This window comes from Meles meles, chromosome 5 (assembly GCF_922984935.1).
Source record: "Meles meles chromosome 5, mMelMel3.1 paternal haplotype, whole genome shotgun sequence".
In the NCBI taxonomy this organism is placed as follows: Eukaryota; Metazoa; Chordata; class Mammalia; order Carnivora; family Mustelidae; genus Meles; species Meles meles.
The window spans coordinates 75,167,119-75,186,296 of NC_060070.1; the positions used below are offsets into that span (position 1 = coordinate 75,167,119).

General features: G+C 35.1%; 1 protein-coding gene across 2 annotated transcripts in view; it reads left to right on the top strand.

The window, feature by feature from the left end:
- ECHDC1 (ethylmalonyl-CoA decarboxylase 1) overlaps positions 1-19,178 on the top strand; it is a 66,221-nt gene that overhangs the window by 23,253 nt on the left and 23,790 nt on the right. For both annotated transcript variants that reach the window (XM_046006787.1, XM_046006788.1), the window contains 2 exons: positions 2,637-2,689; positions 4,241-4,321. In XM_046006787.1, the coding sequence (XP_045862743.1) occupies positions 2,637-2,689; positions 4,241-4,321 (134 nt within the window). The remainder of the gene's footprint in view (positions 1-2,636; positions 2,690-4,240; positions 4,322-19,178) is intronic.

The window sequence follows — 19,178 nt, forward strand, 5'->3', positions numbered from 1 at the left end:
TCAGTTTGTTTCTCAGAGTCCACAGTCTTTTGTGGTTTGTCTCTCCCTTTGATTTACCCCAATTCACTTTTCCTTTCCTTCTCCTTATGTCCTCGTGTTATTCCTTATCTCCACAAGTAAGTGAAGCCATATGATAATTGACTTTCTCTGCTTGACTTATTTCATTCAGCATAAGAGGAGAGATAATCTTAAGTGGATACTCTGCTGAGCTCAGAGCCTGCTGCAAGGCTCTATCTCAACACCCATGAGATCATGACCTGAGCCAAAATCACGCAAATTGGTTGGCTGTTCAACCGACCGAGCCACCCAGGCACCCCTATTGCATAGATTTATTTATTTTTTTTAAGATTTTATTTACTTATTTGACAGAGAGAGAGAGCATAAGCAGAGGGAGAGGGAGAAACTCCTCCTTGATGAGCAGGGAGCCTGATGTGGGGCTCGATCCCAGAACCCCAGGATCATGACCCAAGAAGGCAGATGACTAAGCCACTGAGGCGCCCCTCTACTCCATAGATTTTAATAGACTATAAATCAGTCTAGTTCTAAACCTTCTAGCTCTTTGTGCTTGTGTTAATTTTCTTTTCAATTTATAATATAGAATGACCTTTGTGATAAAGGCTTTCAGTTAGGAAGTTTATATTTATGTTGGTTTTTTACCTTTCATTGAGTACATTTGTTTTCTAGAATAACATAATTTTCCATCTAAAATTCATCTGGTTCATTTAACTTCAAAAGCAAATATATGCAAAAAAATTGTATTAGCTTCTGAGGATAAAGAAGACATTTTGTCAACTTCTAGAGGCTTATTGTGTAGACCTAGCAAATGCCATCTTCCCTTCCCCTCTATAAAGCCTTCCCAACTACCCTGACCCAACTGAAATGAATTTCTTGTTATTTGGCACTCTTCTGAGTTTGTTAAGCATTTCTTAAAATAACTTGTGTAATATAATATACTTTGATGCAGTATATTTAGGAAATGCATTCCTAGTTAGGAAACAAGGCTATTGTCATAATCTAAGTAGGAGTAACATAAGTCTGAGCTAGGGTAGCAGCAGTGCAAATAGAAAAAGAAGGGATTTATATTGGAAATACTTCAAAAGACTTACTTGGTAAATAATTGGAAGTGAACTGTAAAACGGAAGAATCAAAGAAAATACTAAAATTCTGAGCCTTCTTGACCAGAAGATCCTTTTTTTTTTTTTTTAAATAAACTCAGAACTCACTTATATTTACGTGATCATTTACAGAGTATCTAGGTACATTTTCATTTTTCCAACCATCATTTAAGTCAAATAGAACAAGTATTTTTTATTTGTCACTCTTTCCTTTTAGATGAGGAAACTCAGCTCAGTTAAGACTTGTTCCAGTTCATGTTATTATTAAGCAGTAGCTCTAGGATCCAGCTCTTTCCACTCCCATTTGATTTTGCCATGCTGAATTTGAAGTCTTGGCAGAATGTGAAATTTTAGGAGGTTTTGGGAGTCCGCATGAAACAAGAGTTGAAGCAATGGGGATGGATGAGACTTCCAAGGAAGAATTTGTAGGTAAAGAAGAGAAAGAGAATCATGGATTGGATTTTGGGGAATACATGAATTTACAGGTATTAAATTACTTATTTAGCTAAAAAAGAAGAGGCAAAGAAGAAAACTGGATAGGAATAATCCAAGAAATAGGAAGATAATCAAGAGTGGAAACTATAAGAGGCTTTCAAAATACAGAAACTATTCAAAGCAAGATATGCATGTTATAGAGACAGGAGGATAAGGATAAGGAAAAGTTGTTTAACAAATAGAAGATTATTTGAAACTTGAGGGGAGTCTTTTGAGGGAAGGCTGAAGACTAGATTACACTAGGTTGAAGGACATATGTGAGTTACAAAAGAAGAGGCAGTTAAGTTTAGACTACAGTTGACCCTTGGACAATGCAGGGGTTAGGGCCCCTGACCCTGTGCAGTTGAAAATCTGCATATAACTTTTGACTACCCAATAACTTAACTTCTCATAGTTTACTGTTGAGTGGAAGCCTTACCAATAACATAAACAGTTGATTAACACATATTTTGTATGTTATATATATTATATACTATATTCTTAAAGTAAGCTACAGAAAAAAAAGTTATTAAGAAAATCATAAGGAAGAAAATACACATTCACACATTCACCACATTCATAGTCCTGTACTATAAAAAGTCCACATGTAAGTGGATCCATGCCATTGAAAGCTGTGTTGTTCAAGGGTCAACTGTACTTTTAAGAAATTTGTTTTTCATATTTTTATATTCTTAAGGAATCAGAATTTGGGATAATAAATGGGTGCATCTTATGTCTCTTTCTCCCACTTACCCTGGGTAGAACTTCACACTCTTCTGCAGTATGTGATCTGACTCACATGTGAAAGTCTTTGCTAATAACCTCATGTAGAGCTGAGCTCAAGGGGTCTTAAGAGGACAACAAAATCTAATACTGCATCATTTGCATTTCTGACAGCATCAAAGAGTTTTAAGTGAAAACCTCATTTTAAAAAAAGTTGGGTATATTTTTAGCTTCGTTACTTTCTAAATCCTGAAAAAAATTGAAAAATTTCTTATATAATACACTTATATTATACTTTGTGTTTATGCTTATTCTTTTTTAAAGGATGGACTGGCCTTATGTATGTTCATGCAGAACACCTTAACAAGATTGATGAGGTAATGTATCTTCTTTTTAAAATATGAAATCTAAAAAAACCAAAAAGAGCTCTTCATTGTTCTGTTTTACACCAGTTAAAAAATACCTGCTTTTCAAATTGTATTTATTTTATTTTTTTATCTATTTTTTTAAAGATTTTATTTATTTATTTATTTGACAGCGAGAGAGAGAGAGATCACAAGTAGGCAGAGAGTCAGGCAGAGAGAGAGAGAGAGGGAAGCAGGCTCCCTGCCAAGCAGAGAGCCCGATGTGGGACTCGATCCCAGTACCCTGAGATCATGTCCTGAGCCAAAGGCAGTGGCTTAACCCACTGAGCCACCCAGGCGCCCTCAAATTGTATTTATTTTAATGATGAACTATTTATTTATGCTATCTAGAGTAGTCATTTAATTAAATATTAGTGAAGTATGCATAGGTATTTAAAAGATAAGAGAAGGGAGAGATAAAAAGTTTTTGACATAGCACTTTTCCTAAAGAGCTTATAAAGTTATAAAAACTAAGATTCCATATTATTTAGCATACTTACTAGTTGGCTAGTTGGCCATCATTCTATTTTTGGTGCTCTTCATATGTGAGAGACTAGAAAGAATAGTGGAATCAAAACATTATTCTAAAATACTTTTCTTCATTGCTTTAGTTCCTCTTCACCTTCCCTATTAAACTTGACTTTTTCTTATATAAATTTTAAAGTTTTTTTGATCCCTTTTATTTGGAAGCAGAATGTGTTAATATATTTTCCATTACTTTAGGTGTGCAGCTTTGCATTTAGTTAGAACCTACAAAATATTCCATACTTTCAAAGCATATGGATTTACCTTTTAATACTCACACACTCCTCCAAAGTGGGTCTTTGCAGACAGGAAAGGTGAAGAGATTTATTTTTACCACAGACCCATTCCTTTATATAGTATTAGTTTATCGATCATTTCAATAGGTAATAAAAAAGGCGTTTGGTAGGAATCTTTATAATAACACAGTTTTGGAGCTCAGTCTTCTCTACCACATTTCCTCCCTTTGGATATAGCCTTAATTTTGCCATCTAACGTGACATCAATGAAAATGGAGTAAGATAAGATCACATTGAATTATTCTTGATTGCCAGTGCCTCAGGAGTTGTAGGAGCTGTATATTACATAAAAAACATTCATTCATTTAGGAGAAAGTTATAATATATAGTTAAAAAATGCAGTTAGTAATATATAAAAATATATGTAAGGTATATATTTCATATAGTACTTATATACTTTATATATTTTATGTATATTTATATATAAAAATATAGTTAATAGTTTAAAAATAATGATTCAGGGAGGTAGTTTGATAAACTTACATAGCATTTAGTATGAATTATTATATCTTAAGAATTACAGTTTTATTCCTACGATACAGTCAGGGTTCCACTATCCTTTGAGGTATGTTTATTATTATGAACGCAGTTCAACAATTTTGTTTCGACTGCATCTCAAGTTCTTTTAGAGTAATATTTGTAAGTTAATATTGAAAGGAAAAATATTAACATCCATTTTTTCCTTTCTTCCTTCAATAAACAGACTCCCTTTAATAAGTGTTGCGCTGATTCAAGGTCGGGCATTGGGTGGAGGAGCAGAAGTTACTACAGCATGTGATTTCAGGTAAGGTGAAAATCGCTTTACTCCCTCCACAAATATAATCAACATGCTCAAACTTATTTTTTGCTCAAATATAAATATTAATTATATTCTTTTTTTTTTTTTTTTTTTTTTTTTTAAAGATTTTATTTATTTATTTGACAGAGAGAGATCACAAGTAGGCAGAGAGGCAGGCAGAGAGAGTGAGAGGGAAGCAGGCTCCCTGCCGAGCAGAGAGCCCGATGTGGGACTCGATCCCAGGACCCTGAGATCATGACCTGAGCCGAAGGCAGCGGCTTAAACCACTGAGCCACCCAGGCGCCCTATTAATTATATTCTTAAACAGGATGATCAGTTAGTGAATATTTTCTTCTTATCAATTTTTTTTTAATTTAAATTCAGTTAATTGACATATATTATTTGTTTCAGAGGTACAGGTCTGTGATGCATCAGTCTTATATAATATCTAGTGCTCATTACAACACATACCCTCCCCAGGGCCCATCACCCAGTTACCCCATCCTCCCCCAACCTCCTACCCCTTCCCCTCCAGATGAATACAGAAGAGTATTATAAATGTATTTTCTCTTCCTTATGGTTTCTTTCTCTCTTTCTTTCTTTTTTAAGATTTTATTTATTTTAGAGAGAGAAGGAGAGAATGACCAAGGGTAGGGGCAGAGGGAGAGGGAGAGAGAGCATCCCAACCAGAGTCTACACCTGAACCTGAGCCTGAAGCAGGGCTTGATCCTGCTTGATCCCAGGACCCTGAGATCATGACCTGATCTAAAATCAAGAGTCAGATGCTTAACCAACTGAGCCACCCAGGAGCCTCTCTTCCTTATGGTTTTCTTAATAACATTTTTTTTTTCCCCTCTGACTTACTTTATTGTAAGAATACAGTACATAATACATGTAATATACAAAATATGTGTTAATTCGCTGTTTATGTTATCAGTAAGGCTTTTGATTGACAGTAGGCTGTTAGTAGTTAAGTTTTGGGAAGTCAGAAGTTCTATGCAGATTTTTGACTACATGGATGCTATGTGCCCCTAAACCCCATACTGTTCATGGGTCAACTGTATTTGACTTTATTTTTTTTTAATTTTTATTGTTTTTATTAACATATAATGTATTATTTGCCCCGGGGTACAGGTCTGTGAATCATCAGGCCTACACCCTTCACAGCACTCACTATAGCACATACCCTCCCCAATATCCATAACCCAACCACCCTATCCCTACCCTCCCATCCCCCAGCAACCCTCAGTTTGTTTTGTGAGATTGAGTCTTTCATGGTTTGTCTCCCTCCCGATTGTTTTTGACTTTAAATAACAATCTAAGTCTCAATTTCTTTATAAAATGGAAATAATCTCTGCTAAATGCTTATAAATGTAAATGATCTAATGGATATGTAGATACTTAGCATAACACTTAACCAGGGTACACACTGATGCACACATGATATTGATTAGAGTCTTAAGATTACCTTACGACTTTTACACTTTTACAGAAATGTCAGTGTGGTAATATTTTGGCATAGTTTTAAACTTATTTTTATTTTATTTTTTAGAGAGAGGGAGAGCACACAATTTGGGGGGGAAGGGCAGATGGAGAGGGAGAGAGAGAATCTCAAGCAGGCTGCACAAAGCGGGGCTTGATCCCAGAACCCTGAGATCATGACCTGAGCCAAAATTAAGAGATGGGTGTTTAACCAACTGAGCCACACAGGTGACCTGGTATAGTTTTAAACTTATTAATTCTCCTTGCACTGGAGATGATTTTCAACCTTAAGGCTAATCCTGGCCTCACTCCTTTTTTCCTATTCATCATACACTTGAGCCTGGAAGGAGAATGTTGGAGCATACATTAAGAGGGGACTTTCAGGGGCGCCTGGGTGGCTCAGCGGGTTAAAGCCTCGCCTTCAGCTCAGGTCATGATCCCGGGGTGCTGGGATCGAGCCCCGCATCGGGCTCTCTGCTTGGCTGGGAGCCTGCTTCCTCCTCTCTCTCTGCCTGCATCTCTGCCTACTTGTAATCTCTATCTGTCAAATAAATAAATCTTTAAAAAAAAAAAAAAAAAGAGGGGACTTTCAGTGTTTAAAATTCTGACTCTCCCTTTCAGATACTAAAGAGAAAGCCATTCCTTTCTGGCATGTAGGGCAGTAGACTAGAGGAAAAATAGCTGATTAATTCAGCATTCTCATTCCCTTTCAGCTCTGTTTCTTTGAATCACAAACTTTCATGTTTTTCAAATTTCAGATTATCAAAGTATATAAGCTAAATCTTGTAATCTATGCACTGTACTAAAATGCTATGAAAATAGTCATGGTGATATAAAAGATACCCATGAAAAAGAAAGAGAAAAACCTATGATTAAGAATGCTTAAAGGTGGGGCGCCTAGGTGGCTCAGTGGTTAAAGCCTCTGCCTTCGGCTCAGGTCATGATCCCAGAGTCCTGGGATCGAGCCCCGCATCGGGCTCTCTGCTCAGTGGGGAGCCTGCTTCCTCCTCTCTCTCTGCCTGCCTCTCTGCTTACTTGTGATCTCTGTCTGTCAAACAAATAAAAAATCTTAAAAAAAAAAAAAAAGAATGCTTAAAGGTGTATATTACTTAATCAAAGACCTCTCTCTTCTAGCCTTCATTTTAACAAGTCTTAAATTACTTTTATCATAGTATAATTTACATTCTGTACTGTGTAACCACCTCCACAATCAAGATATAGATTTTTTATCTCTATAAAACATTTTTATCAACTCCACATGTTTGCATGTACTGTTGCTCAAGCAATTCCCACCTTAATCCAAGGCAAATACCAATCACTTCTTCATTCTAAATAAGATTTGGTGGGGGCAGGGGGGCGGCGCTGGGTGGCTCAGTGAGTTAAAGCCTCTGCCTTTGGCTCAGGTTGTGATCCCAGGGTGCTGGGATCAAGCCCTACATTGGGCTCTTTGCTCGGCAGGAAGCCTGCTTCCCTTTCTCTCTGCCTGTCTCTCTGCCTATTTGTGATCTCTCTCTCTCTCTGTGTCAAATAAAAAAGAATTTGTTTTTTTGGTGTATTTTTAGCTTTTTCTTTTATAAATAGATTTTTTATTTATTAAGATTTTATTTTATTTATAATCTTTTATATATATATAAAATATATATTTTATATATTTTATATATATTTTATAAATCTTTTATAAATAGATTCAGTATATATTTTTGTGTGTGTGTCTGGCTTCTTTCATTCAGTGTAATTATTTTGAGATGCGTCGGTGTTGTACCATGCATCACTACCTCATTCCTTTTTCATGTTGAAAAGTTTTTTGTTGTGTGGATATACTACAATTTGTTTTCAAGATTCATGTGTTATTCCATATATCAGTGGTTTGTTCATTTTATTGCTCAGTGGTATGCCTTTCTATGCATATTACATATTATTATATATTATGGATAAAATCCTTTTATGTAAGTCAAATATGTAACTTTTTTTGTCAAATATAAGTATTGTAAACATTCAGACTTTTTGTGTCTTTTGAAGAGCAGAGATTTTTTAAAAAACATTTTTAGCTTTTCCATTTGTATTAATTATGGAATTATGAAAAACTTGGAGAATTTACACAAATAATTCCTATATACCTTTCACTCGTTTCCCCAAATGTTAATATCATACATAACCACAGTATAATTATCAAATCAAGAAATTAATATTGTTACAGAACTTTTAACTAATTGAAAGACCTTATTCAAATTTTTTCAGTTGTCATGCTCATGTCTTTTTTCTAATCCAGGATCTAATCAGGAATCTATTATTTATATAGTCATCCAGCTTTCTTATGATTAATAATTCTGTGGTATATCTTTTTCTGTCCTTTCATTTTAACCTATGCTGTATTTTTTAAAGGTAATTCTAGTTAGTAGATGGTACATATTTGGGAGTTGCTTTTTTTTCCAGTCTCATAATCTTTGCCTTTTAATTGGAGTGCTTATACCATTTATATTCTTCATTATTGATATAATAGGGTTTAAACCTATCATCTTAGTCTTTGTTTTCTATTTGTCCCATCTATTGTTTATTCTTTCTTACTTTTTCTTCCTGCCTCTTTCTAGGTTATTTTTTATGATCTCATTTTATCTCTAATATTGACTATACCTATTTGTGTTATATATAAAAATACATTTTTTCTAGTAATACATTTATATATAAACAAATATTTTAATAGTAGTGTGAATTTGTTATGTATATTAACATATATTTTTATGTATTTATTACATATATTATTATATACAGGCACACCTTAGAGATACTACAGGTTTGGTTCCATCTGTCACAATAAAACAAATATTGCAGTAAAGCTAGTCAAATGAATTTTTCATTTCCCGGTACATGTAAAAGTTGTATTTACATTATTTTGTAGTCTGTTGTGTGCAATAGCATTATGTCTGAAAAAACAACGTACATACCTTAATTAAAAAGTACTTTATTGCTAAAAAATGGCTAACCATCATCTGAACTTAAGTGAGTTGTGATCTTTTCACTGGTGGAGGGTTTTGCCTCAGTGTTGATATTGGATGAATGAATAGGGTGGTGATTGGCTGAAGGTTGGGGTGGCTGTGGCAGTTTCTTAAAATAAGACAACAGTGAAGCTCACTTCATTGATGGACTTTTTCTTTCATGAACAATTTCTCTGTCGTATGTGATGCTATTTGATAGCATTTTTTTTTTTTGAGGAAATAGTGCTGTTTATTTATTTAGTTAGTTAGTTGGTTAGTTCAGTTAGCCACCATATCGTACATCATTAGTTTTTGATGTGGTGTTCAGTGATTCATTAGTTGTGTATAACACCCAGTTCTCATCACAAAACAAGCCCTCCTTAATACCTATCACCTGGCTACCCCCCCCCACCTCCCTCCCCTCTTAGACCCACAGTTTGTTTCCCCAAGTCCATAGTCTCTCATGGTTTGTGTCCCTCTCTAATATCACCCCCTTCAGTTTTCACTCCCTTCCCCTATGGTTTTCTGTGCTATTCGTTATGTTCCACATATGAGTGAAACCATATGATAATTGTCTTTCTCTGCTTGACTTATTTCACTTAGCATAATCCCCTCCAGTTCCATCCATGTTGATGTGAATGGTATTCATTCTTTCTGATGGCTGAGTAATATTCCATTGTGTGTTTATATATATACACCAATTCTTCTTTATCCAGTCATCTGTTGAAGGGCATCTTGACTCCTTCCACAGTTTAGCTATTGTGGACATGCTGCTATGAACACTGGGATGCAGGTGCCCCTTCTCTTCACTGCATCTATAGTTTGATAGCATTTTACCCACAGAACTTTTTTCAAAATTGGAGTCAGTCCTCTCAGACTCTGCCACTGCTTTATCAACTGAGTTTACGTAGTATTTTAAATCCTGATTTTCATTTCATATGCATATGCAGGTATACATTTAAATATACATATACTTATCTGTATAAATACATTTATAATGTATAACTATATGCACACATATATGTTAATGTAGTCTTGAGGTATTTAAGGAATAAGGAAGAAGAGCTGATTATTGATTTTTAGAATTTGATGCTTGAAAAAAATATATCTTAATTTAGATGGTGCAACCTGTTGTGTCATGTGTGTTAAAAAATGAACAGACTTATAAAATTGAAGGTAAAAATGGAGAATCATTTAAATGCTTTTCTTCTGGTATCTGTGTGAAAGTGAGAATTAAACAGATTATTGAAACTCATCCCAGTACATTAAAAAAAGGGCAACGTATCAGAGTGCCAGAGCCAAGATGACATACAATAATTTTGTAATCAAAACAAATATAAAATGCTTTTGCAGATAAAATGGAATTAATATATCTTTAGTTACTCAAAACTATTGCTTTAGCACATAAGAAAGCTTTAAAAAGGTAATCAAAGGCTGAATCTCAAATTTGCACTCAGACCTATATCTCTGATACTGCTTTAGTTGTTTGAGTACTCAGGGATTTTAGTTGAGATTTGTTTATGCTTTTATTTTGTTTTTAAGGTAATATTTAATGACTAAAAGTATTCTAAAATCATCCTTTCACATTCCTTTCTTTCAGAAAAGCTTACTACTCAGTATGTTTTTTTGTAACTTTTATGGTAATAGTCAAAGATATAAATAAGCATCTGTCTCATGTTTTTAATATATAACTCTCTCTCAATATATGTAGAAGGATATAATTTTATCTCTGGAGATATTATATTGGTCAATAATTTGTACTGAAATTTTAATTTTGTTTGTCAAGATTGTTCCTTTGAGCTATAAAGAAATTTGAATTACTAGAACTAACAGGATAAAATGTTAGTTACACATTTTCAAAGTTTGAGTTATGGTACAACAGTTTTAAATGTGATTTAATAAAATACCACACAAAATAAAATAATCTAGGTCTTCCTTTTTGTAGTCAAAACAAAATGCTGTGGTCCTCTTTAGATAACTAATCTTCATATTTAAGGGATATAGATCACTTCTGCAAATACAAGAGTATTCATTAAGTGAAAACTGGGTTTCTGTATGAATTTGAAAGTATATTAAATCTAAAGTATATATAAATATAATTTATAATATAAATTATAAGTTAATATTAAAAGTATATTCAATCCAAGAGCATGGAATGGTCTTCCATCTTTTTGTGTCTTCTTCAATTTCTTTCATGAGTGTTCTGTAGTTCCTCGAGTACAGGTCCTTTACCTCTTTGGTTAGGTTTATTCCCAGGTATCTTATGGTTCTTGGTGCTATAGTAAATGGAATCGATTCTCTAATTTCCCTTTCTGTATTTTCATTGTGAGTGTATAAGAAAGCCACTGATTTCTGTACATTGACTTTGTATCCTGCCACGTTACTGAACTGCTGTATGAGTTCTAGAAGTTTGGGGGTGGAGTCTTTGGGGTTTTCCATATAAAGAATCATGTCATCTGCGAAGAGAGAGAGTTTGACTTCTTCCTTGCCAATTTGGATACCTTTTATTTCTCTTTGTTGTCTGATTGCTATTGCTAGGACTTCTATGTTGAACAAGAGTGGTGAGAGTGGGCATCCTTGTCGTGTTCCTGATCTCAACGGGAAGGCTGTAAGCTTTTTCCCATTGAGGATGATATTTGCTGTGGGTCTTTCATAGATAGATTTTTATGAAGTTCAGGAATGTTCCCTCTATCCCTATACTTTGAAGCGTTTTAATCAGGAACAGATGCTGGATTTTGTCAAATGCTTTTTGGATCGGAAGAATAAACATTGTTAAAATGTCTATACTGCCTAGAGCAATCTATACTTTTAATGCCATTCTGATCAAAATTCTACCGGTATTTTTCAAAGAGCTGGAGCAAATAATCCTAAAATTTATATGGAATCAGAAGAGACCCCGAATTGCTAAGGAAATGTTGAAAAACAAAAACAAAACTGGCGGCATTATGTTACCTGATTTCAAGCTTTACTACAAAGCTGTGATCACCAAGACAGCATGGTCCTGGCATAAAAACAGACACATAGACCAGTGGAACAGAGTGGAGAGCCCAGATATGGACCCTCAACTCCGTGGTCAAATAATCTTCGACAAAATAGGAAAAAATATGCAATGGAAAAGAGACAGTCTCTTCAATAAATAGTGCTGGGAAAACTGGACAGCTATATGTAGAAGAATGAAACTCGACTATTCTCTTACACCGTACACAAAGATAAACTCGAAATGGATAAAAGACCTCAATGTGAGACAAGAATCCATCAGAAACCTAGAGGAGAACATAGGCAGTAACCTCTTTGATATCGGCCACAGCAACTTCTTTCAAGATATGTCTCCAAAGGCAAAGGAAACAAAAGCAAAAATGAACTTTTGGGACTTCATCAAGATCAAAAGCTTCTGCACAGCAAAGGAAACAGTCAATAAAACAAAGAGGCAACCCACGGAATGGGAGAAGATATTTGCTAATGACAGTACAGACAAAAGGTTGATATCCAGGATTTATAAAGAACTCCTCAAACTCAACACACACAAAGCAGATAATCATATCAAGAAATGGGCAGAAGATATGAACAGACACTTCTCCAATGAAGACATACAAATGGCTATCAGACACATGAAAAAATGCTCATCATCACTAGCCATCAGGGAGATTCAAATTAAAACCGCATTGAGATACCACCTTTCACCAGTTAGAATGGCCAAAATTAGCAAGACAGGAAACAACGTGTGTTGGAGAGGTTGTGGAGAAAGGGGAACCCTCTTACACAGTTGGTGGGAATGCAAGTTGGTACAGCCACTTTGGAGAACAGTGTGGAGATTCCTCAAGAAATTAAGAATAGAGCTTCCCTATGACCCTGCAATTGCACTGCTGGGTATTTACCCCAAAGATACAGATGTAGTGAAAAGAAGAGCCATCTGTACCCCAATGTTTATAGCAGCAATGGCCACGGTCGCCAAACTGTGGAAAGAACCAAGATGCCCTTCAGCGGATGAATGGATAAGGAAGATGTGGTCCATATACACAATGGAGTATTATGCCTCCATCAGAAAGGATGAATACCCAAATTTTGTAGCAACATGGACGGGACTGGAAGAGATTATGCTGAGCGAAATAAGTCAAGCAGAGAGAGTCAAGTATCATATGGTTTCACTTATTTGTGGAATATAACAAAAAACATGGAGGACATGGGGAGATGGAGAGGAGAAGGGAGTTGAGAGAAATTGGAAGGGGAGATGAACCATGAGAGACTATGGACTTTGAAAAACAACCTGAGGGTTTTGAAGGGGGGAGGGTGGGAGGTTGGGGAAGCTGGTGGTGGGTAATAGAAAGGGCACATATTGCATAGAGCACTGGGTGTGGTGCAAAAACAATGAATGCTGTTACGCTGAAAATAAACAAACAAAACAAAACAAAAAGCCAAGGAAGAAATTAAACCTAAAAGGCCAGCTGCATTTATGAACTTACTTCATTTGAATCTGGTCTGTTGCCCTGAAAATGTTTGCCTGTAAAATGGACATCCTGAATTATAGCCATAATAATTCTGGGAGTGTATTCAGTAGCTCCAATAATCACTTTACTCCTTGAAAAAATCATTTTTCCTCACAAATTTTAGAAAAAAATCACATGCATATGACTCTAGTCAATACCCAAATCAGTTTTGTTGTACTTACAGAACCAAAGGATACCATAGCAGTAATTCAGGCTGAAGATGGGACTGGTAAAGGAGAGATATCTTAGGCAACTCTTGACATTTATTGTGAGATATTTGAGTACTGTTATGTGTACTTTAAGTTACTTATTTCAAATATATTTTAAATTAATGGAAAAAGCAATGCTTTTTCTGTGGCTGTGGCAGTTTCTTAAAATAATACTACAATCAAGTTTGCCACATCACTCTTCTTTTCATGAATTATTTCTCTTTGGCGTGCAAGGTTGTTTGATAGATGATTTTACCTACAGTAGAACTTCTTTCAAAATTGGAGTCAGTCCTCTCCAACCCTGCCACTGCTTTATCAACTAAGTTTGTGTGATACTCTGAGCCCTTTGTTGTCATTTTAGCTATCTTTACAGTCTCTTCACAAAGGGTAGATTCCATCACAAAAAACATTCTCTTTTCCTTTTTTTTTTTTTTTTTTTTTAAGATTTTCTTCAATTATTTGAGAGAGAGAGAGAGGACTCCCTGGAGGGGAGAGGCAGAGCTGAGCATGGAGCCCAGCGCAGGGCTCAATCCCAGGACCCCGGATCATGACCTGAGCTGAAGGCAGATACTTAACCAACTGAGCCACCCAGGCATCCCTCAGAAACCATTTTCTTTGCTCATCCATAAGAAGCAACTCCTCATCTATTCATCATTGATCATGAGATTGCAGCAGTTCCGTCATATCTTTAGGCTCTACTTCCAATTCCAGTTCTCTTGCTAATCCCACCACATTTGCAGTTACTTTCTCCACTGGAATCTTGAACCTCTCCAAAGTCATCCATGAGGGTTGGAATCAACTTCTTCCAAACTTCTGTTGATGTTGACATTTTGACCTCTTCCCATGGATCATGAATGTTTTTTATGGCATCTAGAGTGGTGAATGCTTTCCAGGTTTTCAGTTTACTTTGTCATGACCTATCAGAGGCATCACTATTTATGGAAGCTCTAGACTTTGGTATTTCTTAAATAATAAGACTGGAGAGTCAAAATAATATCTTGATCCGTAGGCTATAGATGAATGTTGTGTTAGTAGGTTTGAAGACAACATTAATCCCATATATCTTTGTCCGAGCTCTTGGGTGACCAGCTGCATTTATCAGTGAGCAGTAATATTTTGAGAGGAATCTTTTTTTCAAAGTAGTAGATTTCAACAGTGGGTTTTAGAATATTCATTAAATTATGTGCTCGCTTCGGCAGCACATATATTAGAATATTCATTAAATTGTGTCATAAATGGATGTGCCATCAGTAAGGCTTTGTTGCTTCATTTACAGAGCATAGACAGAGTACATTTAGTAGATTTAGCATAATTCTTAAGGCCTCCAAGATTTTTGGAATGGTAAATGAACATTGGTTTTAACTTAGAATCACCAGCTACATTAGCCTCTAACAAGTCAGTCAGCCTATCCTTTGAACGCTTGAAGCTCTCTAGCTATGAAAGTCCTGCATGGCTTCTTCTTCCAGTAGAAGACTATTTCATCTACATTGAAAATGTGTTTAGTGTAGCCACCTTCATTAATTATCTTAGCTAGATCTTCTAACTTGGTGTAGCTTCTACCTCAGTGCTTGATGCTTCATCTTGCACTTTTATGCTATAAAGATGACTTCTTTCCTTAAACCTCATGAACCAGTCGCTGCTAGCATTAGACTTTTTCTCTGCAGCTTCCTCCTCTCTCTCAGCTGTCCTAGAGTTGAAGAGAGTTAGACCCTTGCTTTGGATTAGGCTTAGATTTAAGGGAATGTTGTGTTGGTTTGATCTCTATCCTGACCACTGAAACTTTGTATCAACAATAAGGCTGATTTGCTGTCTTATCATCTGTGTTTTCAGTGGAGTAGCACTTTTAATTTCCTTTAAGAACTTTTCCTTTGCATTCACAAGTTGGCTAACTGGTATAAGAAGCCTAGCCTTCATCTTACTTCAGCTTTTGACATGATTTTTCTTAGTAAGCTTAATCATTTCTAGCTTTTGGTTTAAAATGAGACACGAGACTCTTCCTTTCACTTGAACACTTTGAGGCCATTTCAGGACTGTTAATTAGCCTAATTTCAGTTTTTCTGTTAAAGAATAGGGAGGCCCAAGAGGAGGAAGAGAGATGGGGAATGACCAGTGGGTGGATCAGTCAGATCACACAACATTTATTGTACCTCAAAACAGTTACAATAGTAACATCACAAATCACTGATCACAGATTATCATAACAAATATAATAATGATGAAAAAGTTTGAAATATTCTAAGAATTATCAAAATGCAACTCGGAGAGATGAAGGCAGCAGACCTATCAGAAAACAGACCTGACAGGCTTGCTGATGGCAGGTTTGCTCTCAAGCTTCAATTTGTAAAATCACAATATCTGCAAAGTGCAATAAAGCAAAGCACAATAAAATGAGGTATGCCTATATATAAATATATGTTTGTGTATATATACTATACACACATATATGTGTGTGTATGTACATATATATAAAATAAGAATATATTTCTAGAAAAATGAAATAGAAAACCAAAATATACAAATTTCTGGAATTGTAGTGTCTGGCATATATAGAAAAATAAATATTGCTAAAATACTAAAAAATATTTTCTCATTTTATATACATACACAAACACATATGCATATATCTATAGATTTTTTTTTACTGGTTGGTTTAGAGTTAATATGATGCATTTTAAACTTATCACATCCCACCTTCAAATAATATTATGCTATTTTTCATAAAATACAAGAACACTACAGTATATTCCTTATTTCCTTCTGTCCTAATGCTATTGTTGTCATACATTTTGCTTCCACATATTATAACTTCACAAGTTATTATGCAGTTAAGCACATCAGAATTTTTAACTTCATGAATGAAGATAATGATTTCCTTAACCAGAAAGTCTTCTATATTAGATATGTTTTATTCTTTGTCATTTGGAACTCAGTTACTTGTAAGATAGCTGGACCTATATTATATCCAGATGATATTTTCACATTGCACATTGTTCTTCTAGTTTTTTGAGAATGTAGTGAAAGCTATGAACCCTATCTTAGGAAACTTTGCATAAGATCTCATCCATGGGCCCCTGGTTTAGAACCCCTGTTTTCGAAGTAGGTTTTTCTACATGTATACTACTTTTTTTTAAAGATTTAATTTATTTATTTGACAGAGATCACAAGTAGACAGAGAGGCAGGCAGAGAGAGAGAGGAAGCAGGCTGCCCGCTGAGCAGAGAGCCTGATGTGGGGCTCAATCCCAGGACCCTGGGATCATGACCTGAGCCAAAGGCAGAGGCTTTAACCCACTGAGCCACCCAGGCGCCTCTATACTATTTATTTTATGATTACCTTTTTGTATATTTTTCTGACTACTGAAGTGGTTTTTGTAAGGCCTTAAAATATTTGGGGTTTGTATATATAAAACATAAATGTTAAGTTTAGTGACCTGTTACAAAATGGGAACCTGCTACCATGATATAGGTCAAGAATGGGAGTATTGTCAACACTCCTGAAGTCGCCTATAAACCCCTTCTAAGTAACAGCCCTCTCATTTCCATCTAGGGGAAACTGTTACCCTAAATTTTATGAGAATCAATTTTTTTCCTAATGAAAGTAGTTCTTACTTTCCTTATTTCCTAAGAAAGGAAATTATCCTATAACTGATATGTTCTATTTTTCTTCTTTTTGAACTCTATATAAATGGCATCATGTAGCAATAGAAATAATATGAGGAGAGATCCACTAAGTTTATTCATTTAAAGTATTCTTTTTCTTCTTTTTTATAATTTATGACTCAGGTTCCAATTTATCAATTGAAATATATCACTTTGTATTCACATAAATATGTATATTAAAGTAGTATTGGTGTATAAGATAATTTTTAAAGATCCTAACCTCTTTGAAAACTAGTAGTTCTTAATTGAGGAGGAATCTTACATACAGTGAAAAATGGCCATTTCGTATGACAGTGCCCTCTGCTGTCATCAGTGCAGATTGCATTGGTATACTACATTTGATTCTGTGAAGAGGAAGTGGTCATTGGCTTTATGGACAACATGAGACTAAATTTAGAATGGTCTATGTGTGAAAGGATTAAATACTTTTCTCACCTACACCTCAAATAAGGAACTTATATATAATTTAAATATATACTTATGAATATATTGTAAATATTACATAAATATATAATTTAATAAATTTAAAGAATATTCTAAGCTATATGTGAATGCACATTATTACACTTAAAAATCCTCTATATAAAAGTAAGTACAAATTAAACTTTATAGATAGCCTCTGGATATCTTTAATGTAGAGCCCTGTGTTCTTCTTTAAGCATTTCTTGTACTTTTGCATTATCCTTCATAGTTGTTCCTGATCTGTGTTTGGGTAGTTAGGGTTTAGGACAAAAGGCAAAATCACAGGAAAAATAATCAGAGACTACTTAGTCTTTTAGTACTGCTAATTTTCCTTGCTTGCTATTTCATTCTCTAAGTGAAAGGAGTGTCATGTATCCTAGGGTCTTGTAAAATATGTACGTTATTGGTTGTGAGATGTCTGACTGTGCTTGCTCCCATCAGATCTAGTGATATACCAGATACATTCACCTTCCCAATGAAGACATGTTCATTTGTGGATCAACTACTTGGTATATATAGGCTCTCATATTAAATTACATTTAGTTGAATCACTCATTAAACATACATTTAGCACCTATATGTACTAGACACTGACATTCAAGAACTTTTATGTCTTGGGATTTTGTTTCATTTTTGTAGTAATATAGTTTTACTGTATTTTATAAAATTATTGATTCACAGTTGATAAGTTGAAAAACAAATGGTAGGAACTGATCCTTCCCAATAGAAGTTTGAAAAGCACTGTCTTTGGCTGTTCAGCCCTTTTTAACCTACCTGCCCAAAACACAAGTTCTTAGAACTTAAGAGGCTGATAGGGAGGACTGCATACTGAACTACCTCACTAGCCACAGTTACAAGGAAGGGATAAGTCAATACAAGTTACTCTAGGTGATCTTTCCCCCAAGTTTATCAGTACCTTGTCAGTTATCTTCTGTGACAAATTGCTTTAATTATTCTAAAAATATCTGCTTATTCCAAAAGAACACCAAAAGCTTTCATAGCATTCCACTAAAAAGATAAGTTTCTTCCTTAAGGATATATGTTGGGGGGTGCCTGGGTAGCTCAGTGGGTTAAGCCTCTGCCTTCAGCTCGGGTCATGGTCTCAGGGTCCTGGGATCAAGCCCCACATCAGGCTGTCTGCTCAGCCGGGAGCCTGCTTCCCCTCTCTCTGCCTATTTGTGATCTCTCTGTGTCAAATAAATAAATAAAATTTTTTAAAAAAGGATATATGTTGGCCCTTTTTTAGCTTGTTTAACTTTCTTACACTGGAGAATTGGCTGGAATTCACTCAACTAGGATTTTCATTTCTGCTGGTCTTCCATTACCCGTGGGAAAACTATTTGAGAAGATGAGAGATACACTGAATACGAATATTCCAAAGAAATGAGCTCCTGTAGCATTCTTCCTGTCCCCAAACCCTGTATACACCAGCTGATCATACACGTAATGAATTAATATTTCAGAATAGTTTAGAAACACCCAGGTCTGCTTGGCATATATAGACCCTTATATTAAATTGCATTCGGTTGAGTCATAATTTTCATATAAAACATTCTTAGAGAAAATGGCATTTTAAGAACATTTTTAATGGGCACC